The sequence below is a fragment of the Lissotriton helveticus genome, chromosome 10 (genome assembly GCF_964261635.1).
Source record: "Lissotriton helveticus chromosome 10, aLisHel1.1, whole genome shotgun sequence".
NCBI lineage: Eukaryota > Metazoa > Chordata > Amphibia > Caudata > Salamandridae > Lissotriton > Lissotriton helveticus.
Window position 1 is genome coordinate 1,013,172,996 of NC_136071.1, and position 12,379 is coordinate 1,013,185,374.

At 43.2% G+C, this 12,379-nt stretch overlaps 1 protein-coding gene across 1 annotated transcript in view; it reads left to right on the forward strand.

Annotated features, from left to right (window-relative positions):
• Positions 1–12,379, forward strand: part of COL28A1 (collagen type XXVIII alpha 1 chain) — a 621,255-nt gene that overhangs the window by 60,373 nt on the left and 548,503 nt on the right. Inside the window, exon 5 of the mRNA XM_078663712.1 lies at positions 11,690–11,746. Within this exon, the coding sequence (XP_078519838.1) occupies positions 11,690–11,746 (57 nt within the window). The remainder of the gene's footprint in view (positions 1–11,689; positions 11,747–12,379) is intronic.

Genomic DNA, 12,379 nt, shown 5'->3' on the forward strand with positions numbered 1-12,379 from the left:
CCCTACACTATCCAATACTTACCTTACATGCAATGTAATGTTATGCGTTGTAATGGTATGCGTTGTAAAGGTAGTATGCGATGTAATGGAATGCGTTGTAAAGGTAGTTTTTTAATATTCGTTGTAAATGCATGCGTTGTAATGTAATGCGTTGTAATGGATGTTGCGGTGTAAAAAATGTGTTGTAAAGGTAGGCGTTGTAAAAGTATGCGTTGTAACGTCATACATCCCTAGGTACCCAGAGGCAATCCCCCTAAGGACCATGTCTGTACCTGCACTGGCAAAGGCCCAGATGGGGATTTTTACCAAAGTAGGTTTCCCCAAGGAAGTTGTGTCTGACAGGGGCACAAACTTCATGTCTGCATACATGCAGTCAATGTGGAGGGTGTGTGGGGTAAACTACTAGTTCTCCATCCCTTACCATCCGTAAACAAATGAGCTTGTTGAGAGATTCAAGAAGACCCTGAAGGGCATGATTAGATGACTACCTGAGGGACATCCAATTTCCATGCCTATTGTATGCCTACAGGGAGGGACAACAGAAGGGAGTGGGCTTTAGCTCCTTTGAGTTTCTGTACGGGCACCCTGTTAGAGGACCTCTAAGTTTAGCGAATGAGGGGTGGAAGCAAGCTCCTAGGAAGATTGCCCAGGATGTAGTAAGGTACCTGCTGATCTGCCAAAGTGGCTAGGTTGTGGAAGCAAACTTTTGACAACATAGAGGACAGTCAGGCTGTAACAAAAGAGTGGTATGACCAAAATTCTACCACTGTGGATTTGCAACCTGGGCAGATAGTGTGGGTTGTGGAACCTGTGGAAAGCAGGGCCCTCTAGGACCGTTGGACTGGGCCCTATGAGGTGATTGAGAAGAGGGTAAGGCCACCTACCTGGTGGACCTTAAGACCCTCAGTAGCAGCTGGAAGGCCCCCCTTACTCACCTCCAGGAAGTGCAACACACAAGCCTTACTATTACGGTCAGTAAGTGCCAGATAGAGCAGGGGTTTGTGGTATACTTGGGACACCTGGTGGGCCTGGTGGTAAGGTCAGCCCCTCCAGGCCAAGATAGAGACTATCATGGCCTGAGAGCCCTTCAAAACCTAGACTGAGGCCAGCGCATTCTCTGGCCTCACTGGATACTACAGGAGGTTTGTCAAGGGATATGGCACCATTGTTGCCCCCTTGACAGAGTTGATGTCTAAAAATCTTCCCAAAATGTGATTTGAACAGAGGCATGCCAAACTGCATTTGACTCCCTGAAGCAGGCCATGTGCACAGCTCCTGTGCTCGAGCTCCTGACTTTCCAAAGGAGTTTATAGTTCAAACGGATGCCTCAGAACATGGCATAGGGGCAGAGTTATCACAGCTAAAGGAAGAGGTCCTGGACCAACCTGTAGCCTACGTCTCCAGGAGGTTACTACCCGGGGAAGGTGGAGTGCTATAGAGCGGGAGGCCTTTGCTCTGCTCGCGGCACTGATGAAGCTGAGACGATACCTGTTTGGTACTCACTTCCTGATTCAAACTAACTATAGGCCCCTCAGGTGGCTCATGCAAATGAGGGGTGAAAACCCAAAATTGTTTAGGTGGTCCAATCCCCTACAGGGTATGCACTTTAGGGTGGAACACCGGCCAGGGGTAGACTATACCAATCCTGATGGTCTAGCCAGGTTCTTCCACCTTAATGATGAGAACTCCCTATAGGTTGGGTAGATAACCCCACTTCCAGCTGGGGGGGACATGTCTGAGACCTGCCACCCTTAGGGTGGGCTTTCCCCAAATGTTTTGCCTGCGTACCTCCTCTTTTTGCTGTATTTGTTATTGGCCTAAGGACTCCGAGCTCTTTACCACTTCTAACTAGTGCTAGCGTGCATATTTGTTCCCTAAAGATGGTGACATTGGTGTTTACATGAATGACATATTTTGTTTACCTATAAGTCCCTTGTCAAGTGGTATACCATATACCCAGGGCCTGTAATCTAAATGCTACTAGGGGTCTGCAGCACTGAATGTGCCACCCACACATGTAGCCTTTCAAACCTGTCTTAAGCCTGCTATTTTAAGGCCTGTGTGTGCAGTTTACTGCCAATTGGACTTGCAATTTAAAACTACTTGCCAAGCCTTAAACTCCCCTTTTCTTACACATATGTCACAACTAAGGTAGGCCCTAGGTAGCCTTAAGGGCAGTGTGCTGTGTAACTAAGTGGTAGAACATATACTTTGAAGTTTGACATGTCCTGATAGTGACAAACAGCTGAATTCATTTTTTCCTACTGTAAGGGCTACTCCTCTCATAGGCTAGCATTGGGAATTCCTAAATATTGTAATTCCTAATTAGAAAGGAGTAGCTGCATCATGTTTCATATCTTTGGAATAGTAATGATAAATCCTCTTTACTGGCAAGGATGGATTTAACATTACCGTTTTAGAAATGCCACTTTTAGAAAGTGGGCATTTCTATGTTCTTACTGCTCTGTGTGATTTGCAGCCTGTCTCCAATACATGTCTGGGGTGGGTGACAGCTATACGTTGTACATTTTCTCTAGACAGCCACAAACACAGGAAGGGTGGGTATGACAGAGAACTCATCAACATTCTGATAGCTTTTCCTGAGCAGGAAGACGGAGGCGCAGATAACCTTTACATCTGAACAGGCAATGTCCTATGTCCCACACAAAGGGCTGATTATCCCACCACCTCCAGATACCCTGGTAGACTGGGCTGGGATGAAATGGGACCTGCACCCTTCAAGGGCTGGCTTTGAAGTCACCCCCACTTCAAAGGCACATTTGGGTATAAGTACTGGGGCTCTGATCCTAACATGAAAGTACACTACTGGACCCATGAAGAACCCTTCCAGGAATAAAGACTGCTGTGCTATAAGGATCACCGCTCTGCCTATCTGCTGCTATGAAGGAACTGCTGTCTGATTTGCTGGGCTGCGCTGCTGCCTGCTTATATCTGCCCCGCTGAGGACAAGTACTGGGCCTCTCTCACTTGAACCCAGAATGACCACAAGGGCTTGCTGACTTGCCCCTGCTCTGAAGTCTCTGGGCCGTCAAATACTTCCTGCAACTCTACAACGCCACTGGAATTGTACCATCTGTGAGTCCTTCCCTGCCAAGTGGTTCTTGCCACCGCCTACCAGTTCTTGGCCCTTGAGAGGTGATTTCTGCTGTCCGGACCATCAAAAGTGATGCAGTGATGTCTTTGCGCCGATCTGAACCAACACAGTGCCCTTCAACACTGACATACTGCCGATCTGAGGACATCCCTGCACAGCTCAACCTGACTAGGAGCTTCGATGATGACGCAGTGCTTGCATCTTAAGGGGTTTGACGTGGGACCTGACTGTGAGACTCAACAAAGACGCATCTAACTGACTCTGTGAATCAGAACCAACGCTTTGAGTCTTCAATGCCGGTGCTTGCTCCATCCAAGGAACTTTTTTTCCAGCTGGACCTCCATGAGTCGTGTAGCCGGCCTGCCCTCCATCCCGGTCAGACTGTACTTTGGATTTGCGCCGGTCCAGCGCGAACTCAAGTAACCCCTTAGAGATATTGACATCTAAATACTACTTTTTGATTTATTATTTAATATTCATAACTCTGGTTCTACTTATTAGATATTTGCTATTTTGCTCTTGTTGTACTCATAAAAATATTCTCTATTATTCTAAACGTGTGAAGTATTTTTGTGATGTTTTCATTGTGTTACTGATTGTGTGTGTGTTGCACAAATACTTTACACATTGCCTCTTTAGATAAGTGTGACTGCTTTGTGCCAAGCTAACAGAGGGTGAGCACAGGTTATCTTTTAGAGTGTATCTAGCTTACCCTGACTATGATTGTGTTCCCTACTAGTACAGGGTGCATACCCTTGCCAACTAGAGACCCAATTTCAAAAACAAGTTGTTCCATCATGCCAATAAAGCCAAAGTTTTAATAGATCTTTATTTTCTCCTTGTCACATTATAGTGGCCCAAGAACTGAGAAAAAGAGCTTCCTCTTTAAACTGTGGTTACAATCTGGGCCTTTAGGAATTCTACATCTATTGCTATCCCTCACTCATAGCTGTGTGCTCAGCCACCTGGATTAGGGTGTATTTTAAAATCATGAAACACATCTCATCCATGGCCTGGAGAAATATGATCACATCACCCCCATCTTGATGGAGTTCCTCTGGCTCCCCTTGCATGCCGTAGCATCTTCAAAACCAGCTGCATCATTAACAGTGCCATCACGACCTGCAAAGAAATAAATAAATCCTGCTTTTCTTGAAAAGTTCACCATCTCTGGTGGCTCTCTGCACAATCGCAGCCAGGAAACCATCAGATTGTAGAGGAAGAAGTGTAACAAAATTAAAAACAAATCAGCAGGCCTTTTCTATCTGCATACTCAGGATCTGGAACAAAATCCCCCTATACATGTGTAGTTCCTTGCTGAGCTCTCCAAATCTCCAGTAATTCAAGTACTTCACAGTATCAGGTAGTCCAAATAATAATCAAGAGTATCAAAGTAATGTCCAATAGCCACTTGAGCTAAGACACCAACGCTCGTCGTGGTTCACAATTCCAATTTATTGAAACTCCTTCCCATCAATATAGGTGCTTATAACAGCCTGGACCCAAAGCCCACCAACAGTAAAAGACCCCGATAAACATATATTCTTCGTGACCTTGTAGAGTGAGTAAAACGTATTACGTTTGAAATTAGTGCACTGTGGGCCCGCGAGGGATGCAGGAGTAAGGATGGGTTCATATCATTTCAGATTCCTACTCTGCTGGATATACTGAGGATTAACTTGTTTATCAAGGATACAACCTTTTTCTTTGGTAAAGTTTATTTCTAAATACTTTGAATTTTACTGTTGTTGGGCTTTGGGTCCAGGCTCTTATAAGCACCTATATTGATTGGAAGGAGTTTCAATAAATTGGAATTGTGAACCACGACGAGCGTTGGTGTCTTAGCTGAAGTGGCTATTGGACATTACTTTGATACTCTTGATTATTATTTGGACTACCTGATACTGTGGACTACTTGAATTACTGGAGATTTGGAGAGCTCAGAAAGGAACTACTAAGTGTGTTTACCTGGAACTTTGTTTTGGGATTGTGGGGAAGTGGGTGACCTTCCTTTTCTTGCTTCGAGAACCCTGTTACCTTGTGTGATTCACTAATTGCCATACTGTTGCTGTGCGCCTGAATTTCACCTGGTTACCCTCCTCTTTTTCCCCTATACATGTGGCTGCTTCAATTTAGGAGTGACTCGAAGACATTCCTCTTTGAAGAACGCTACATCACAATGCAGCAATAGTACACTACTGCTCCCAAAGTTCAGTTACCACTCTAATATGCAACATGAAGTACTAGAAATTTTACAATTGACATCAACTCTGACATCACTATGAGCGCCAAGGCAGAGTAACTGTACCAAAACTAGAAAACTTTGAATTTAAAATGAAAAACCACAGCATCTCTAACCATTGAGACTTAATGCTGCGAGCCAGGACCAAGCCTCAGTGGCTTCATTATCAGATAAAATAAATTACTGCTACATTTGGAGCAGAAATTGGACCCAATCGGTAATTAGCTTCAATAAGGAGCATGACTCGACCTAGGCATTATTTGGCATCCATGACACCATGCAACATTAAGTATTAATGACCTCTCACATCAGTGAACTTTATTGGCCACCAATGGTCATGAATATGAATATAAATAACCAATAATTATCATAAACGTCCCCGGGCATGAACAATCGTTAATGCCCCTAGACCGAGGGTAGATAACATTTTGTGACTTCCCAGAAGACATGTAAAAAGGGACAGAGAAAATGAAGCAATTTTTCTGTGGGGCATCCCAAATTTTCCTAAATCACAATTATTGGTTGTGGTCAAACTCTCGGTGAATCACCGTTCTCTAGCCCCCTCCATAACATTCTCCTCGAGGTCACTGCACTGCTTGACAATAATACAAAGAGTAGAGATTAAAGTATATGATTGTCATACAACGCCTACTGAGATATTGCTACAGGCAATTTTGTGCTCTCTGCTGACCATCCACTCTTAGATACAGAAGTTGCAAGATTTCTTGGCATGGTCATACCCACAAGCAGTGCTTAATTTGAGCAAGTGGTTTCTGATGCTTGGCACCTGCACTTAATTGACAACACCAGCACTTATGATAACTGCCACATGGTGGCGATGTCTGTGTTATTTAGAGATAAGGAAATCAACATTTTTTTATTCATTAAATAAATATACAGTAAAACAACTAATACCCACTGCCCAAGGCATTCTATAGCTAAATTCTATATTGTAATAGGCTTAATTATCACACTTGTAGCATTGTGATGGTTAGTAGTTGCATAGGTAATTTTATTGGCAGTGTCAGCAGTAGCAATGGGTAAAGCAAGCTACAGTGGCCTCCTGGTGAGGGCTCTGGCACTTATTGTTTTACAAATTAAGCACTGCCCCCAAGCACAAGGTGGATATACTTTTCATGTATTTCAGAAGTACTATTACTTGTTGACTGTTTTTGCCTTTGACCCATATACAGGCTTCCTCTGCCTTTAGGCTAGGCTCGCTTTCTACAAATACGACATATATGTATGTATGTATGTATTGGTGTGTTGGTGTGTTGTTTTCTAGCAGCACAACACTTCAAACCAATTCTACTTAACCTTCAGACAGAAAGTGTGATTTTTAAATGTGATTTTTAAATGTAATTTTTAGCTACAGATGTCAAAGATTTACTTTCACACTATACTTGATATTTAGAAAGTAGTAAATACACTTTCAAGCATGTCTGTATAATTTGTGCTAGTGAAATTATAAAACTATACATGTATTTACAATCAGGCTCTCATGCAGGAAAATTATTAACTTTTCCAACACAGTATCAAATATTTTTAGGAACCTGGTCACTGTGGGGCATACATTTCCTTAATATTTAGTATGTGCCAAGTTAAATATTAAGAACCCAGCCATGCATTTTAAGGACACGCTTAAGGGTGTCTCAGATAATGTACAAAAGTATATTTTTCTACATGACAAAGCACTTTACTCTGACCTGTGTTGCTACAGTGTACATAAAACACGGCCAGCCAGGACACAATGGTGTTCCCTAGAGTGGTACATGTTAAAGATACAAGTGGGTGGTTTAAATATACATTGTGATACATATATGATAGTTAACGTCCATGCCAAAGATGCGTTTCCCCCTCCAACTTGCCCTTTCCTCATTGAAAAGATAAATAAGCCAATTGTGTATAAGCAGTATAACCTCGTGTTTTCAGGAGTAGAGCATGTGCACTGTAAGACTGAGCGGCACTTTCACAGTGCCCAGAGTCCTAATGCCAGCAACTGCAACAATCAGTCCATAAAAGGTGAAAAATCTCTGTAGAACATGCAAAAAAGCATAAACATTTCCACACTCCTAGTATCAGCACACCAGTATGGAGACTCAGCCCAGAACCAGCAGAAAAAGCTGCAGTGCTGGCTCTGACGTTTGTTCCCACTTTATATTTTTGCCCAGAAATGTGTTCCACAATTGCATTTTTGAATGTAGTACACCGATTCTCATCAGAGTAAGGACTACATACTCTGGCCAACCCCTCCCTGCAACATATCTCTCTTTTTCCTTCTCCAGCAATAATGGAAGGCTTGTCGTGTAGTTCCTAGGAGTTCCCCAGGACCTGCACGTTTTGGATGACCAAAACTGAGGGCTTGGTGTCCCAACCACGTCTGGGCACCCCCACAGGATATGTCAGCCATTAGACCAGCAAGCTCTACAGTGCCACTACCTCCCCCGTTTTTTTCTACAGTGGAGTAGGTAGTCTCTGGCAACCACTGAACATGACAACCCTGATTCCTCAGGGATCGTGGAAAACAGTACAGTACGTTTCGCTCAGACACTTGTGCTTGCTTCCTCTCAGAAAACACACAGCATGGCAATTAGGATGTTCCAGTACGAATTTATTGGTCCAGCGACAGCCTGGTGTAAAACATATGTGCAGTGACAATCAGGAGACAGATGCATACAAAAGAGAATGCTAGTACCAATATAGTGAATAGTAGATACATTTCTACCATATTGCTTATAAGATGAACATAAACAGTTAGATAAAAGCAGTAGCACTTGCATATTTCTAAAATGCGCCCTAAGTAATTTACTAAAATTTACCGAGCCTAACCTGGATGTGAAGTTGTTTGTATGGTCAGCCAAGAAACCCTTAGGGATGAACCAGCTCCCTCACCTGATGGTTTAGAATGAAGGACCCCATCTCTGCGTCGAGGATGACAACCCGCAAGGGATGTCAAACCACTGCTTGTGGGAGATTCGGCATGCAGGACTCAAGTCTCATCTTGGAAGGAATTCTCCTCTAATTTGTAGGGAAGGAGTAAGGGTCTTTTAAACAAAAGTGATCACTCCAGTGTTTTTTCTAGAATCAATATGTTTTTAAGAAACCATGGATGTTTTGAAAGCAATCACCGATGATTTTCTAAACAAGTGCAATCATACACAGCTGGCTGTTGGCCAAGGATGAAAAAAGTGGTGTTCCGTATACAGAATAAATCTGCAGTGCCTGGGGACATGTGTATGTACGTCAGGTACAGGTATTCAGGTAGAATATTGAGAGCCTGGTGTTGATGAGACAGGAGCAAGCTATTAGGTAAAAAGTCAACTGTTTAGAATCGTTATAGTCGTGTGGATGGGATGTTGTACGTAAAATGGAGTATACATGACAGGGCTATCCTAAAGGACATGACAGGCTGCTCCTGATGACTCTGTCTGCCCTCTATCATAGGCGGAAGTGTTGGTGTGTCAGAAGAACCCCACACCTGTGTGTCAGGAGCTGCCTGTTCATGATCACCCTTGTTTCCACCCACAACACCTCAGTACCTGGCCACCCTGGTGTGTATGACTTTGCCGAGCCTAAATGATGCACTGGCAGTCCTTGCCTCGATGACCTACAGCCTGTTTTGGCCCTCTCTTTCTGCCCAGTCATTAATGCCAGGTTGGGTTAGACTGTAGCTCTGGGCCTACAGCAGGTCAGCCAAGCACAAGGAGCCAGGTCGTCAGCTTCTATATTAAGTACTTCACCTGCCCTTTCAGCGTCATCCTCTGGGAAGTCCTGGCCTCGAGGTATCACACCATGTGTTGTGGACACCATTCCTTTTCAACAGCACCCTGGCATGAGTACCCACCCTGAGGAGCCCCGGTATGGCCTTTTTCATCAGCCTGCTGATGTCTAACAATCACAACTCATACATCTCTTATGGTAACTTTTCCTTGGTTACAACCAGATGCCACAATGGAGGCATGAAGACACTGATCTCCCAATACTAAGTCAAATCCCCAAGCCTGGGTGTCGCGATTCCTGGAATAAAACAGCTTAAGAATATACCTTGTAAAGGGCAGGAGCTTTTTTGACGTCAAGAGGGAGGAGGTACCCCCCTCCCTCCATCTTCAGCAGCTAATTGCAAGTCATCCAGACCAGATGATGCCAGTGAGATGCAGGGCTTAATTTGTAAAAGAACGATTGCCAGTGCCCGAAGCTGTGCTTAGAAGCCCATGGTTGTTGCTATTAAATGTTAGCGCGCCCAATACAAAGACTGCACATTCTTGAATCCACCCCAGGCCTCTTTAATTCCCTTGGGGCAGCCTGTACCCCTTTATCTCACTATTGTAGGTTCCTCCTTTCTTACGCTGTGACTTTTTTTCCGGCTTACTCTTCCTTCATCTTACCTCTTTGTGTGTTTTCCCTCTCTTTCTCTCAGAAACGTCTGAAGAGGAAAAAAATAAGTGTAGATCACCAAAAATGCGTGCCGGTGTCCCCCAGCGGCTCAAATTAAGCTCTGGAAGGTGGCGACTGAAGCTTCTGGGAACTGCAAGGATTTTTGTACATTAGCTGAAAGTCTCAGGAAGGGAATTTTTATTGAAACCTTCTACTTTCGACTTGGGTCAGTAACTAAGGTGTGTGAATTCAATTGGCCAATATAACTGGATACGACGAGCTATAAGGCTAGGGGCTCACTATATAAAAAGAGAGTTAAACATGCTTAATAGCCTCAGATGCTGCCCGAGTGTCAAAGGTCGCTCATCTATCTCATTTTACAAGACTTTGAAATTTCCCAAATCTCAATAGTTATGTGATATATCTATTTGTGTTATTTCAGTGGGAAAGAGCATCTCCTGAAGAAATGCAGTACATAGGTTAAAGAAAACCACATCTAAGGAGCAATGTTCGTGGGGGCTTGTGTGAGCCTGTATTATATATGGCGAGCGTGCGAGGGGGATGTGAGTGAGACATTTCAGAGCTGGAGCTACATAATGGGCCAGTGTCCACTTAAAAAGTGTTCTATGTAGGCAGGACTGGAAATGTCAAGCGGGCGCAGAGAGGCTTCGGTGGGAATCTTCATGCTGGAAGGCAGCATATCCTTTGAATATGCAAAGCGAACAAAACATTCCAAGTAGTTATATTACTACATCTATATGAGAGCAATGTTAAAGCTGTCATAGATCCTGAAAAGGACCCCCAACACAATCAAATTGTTGCAAGTTATCATTTAGCTTATACATCATTATCTCGAATTTTTCCACTTTTTACATATCTTCAAGCCAGGATTGAATTGGAGGGGGCACAGCACATCTGTCTTCCAAAAAACATAATATATTGTGCTGTGGAAAGCCATTTAAAAGTATGTGTGGACATGGGGGTATGTTTGAAAACCAGATCCTCACCACTAATTCCAAGCAGAGAGGGTGTCACTGAAAGGATGCAAAGTGGTAAACGAAGCTGCATGCTCAGGATACAGAGTTTTGTCGGGGATGCTGAGTTTGCGAGCCTTTCCAAGAGTACCCAATGGCAGTTACAATGTGACATGGGGGAACTACTCATGGGCTGGTTTAAGTACATGTCAGGAAATTATACAGGCACAATGGCACATTTATAAATACCCAGCACTAAGATACAAAGGATGAGGTCCGGTGCGGCACAGAGGCAGAAAACTAGAATCTCAGAATTATCAAGCTTGGCAATGTAATAGGATTTGTCTTTAAAGGGTGAATGCCGAACTATTGGCTTTGTTATTGCTTATTTGTATTGGCGCTCTCACACACTTTTTTATTTTATTTTACTTTACCGTTCTGAAATGGCCGTTGTCAATGTAGGAAGTGTAAGGTGAAAAAGCCATTACAGTGGCAGGTGCTTCACAATGCAAACACATGCACGCGTGCCCACTGTGGCCTCTCAGGAATGCTTTCTATTTTAAGAAAAGTGTTGACTATAGTTTCAAATTTCGTGCACACAGTGACAATAGACATTTCTTTATGCAAAATTTGTGAATCAAACACTTATTTCGTAACCTCTGAAAATTTCCGTTTTCCTCTTATACAACTTAAGTGGCAACATGACCCATGTCTTGGGTTATTCGTAGCATAATGTTTTCACAATGTACCTTTAAGATCAAAAGGTAAATGAGTAAAATATTTTAGAACCAGTTCTGTCCTCTGATCATTTACTCAGTATTTTTGTTTGCTACCTTCCAAACATGCTCAAGGATTAAAAACAAACAATGTTTTCGTCTTTTGAGTGCAACTGTTGATGGTATTAGATTTTATTATGTAATTTTCTTTAACAATTAAAATAGTAAATGAAATGTATAATATTTCGTTCATTCCCTTACTCTGCAGTGTAACCGTAAGACTTGCGAGTGTGAGAAGGGAGAAACAGGCACCACAGGGCCGCCCGTAAGTATATTTTACTTTCAACTACAAACCTAGGCCACATGCCACTTCTGTTTTTTCTAACTATTATTTTATAAGCATCTGACTATGGCACATGGGTGCACTATGGTTAGAGCGTTCAAATCATAGTTAAGATGTTATACCTGTTTGCCTTATCATATCAGCAGAAGAAAAACAACACCATGCAACATACCCATCTACTAACAGCTCCCCAAATCCAGACATCACCAGACTATACATATTAACACATTAGTGAGTGGGAAGAAACTCTTCGATCATTTAGGAAGGCCAGTTAAGGAGAATGAACCCGAGCTAATCTTTTGAACACCATGTCAACCCATTGATAGGCGAGACTTCAAGCCACCAAGAAAAGGTGTGTGATACAAGGGAACGATAGTTCTGCTATGGTTGTCATCCAGTTCTTTTAAGGATGCACTCATGATCTTGGATTCCTTTTCTTGTAACATGTGTCCCTGATGTTATAATGCATGGACCGGTAACAGGACAGTATAGATTGGGTTGCAAGCCTCAGTAGCAGGCATGTGGTGTGTGGAAGCTCTGACACTTAGTCATCCTAAGTGGGAAGGGTATGACCAAATGTGGGAACGTGCTCCTGAAAGCCCGAAACCAGTCCAA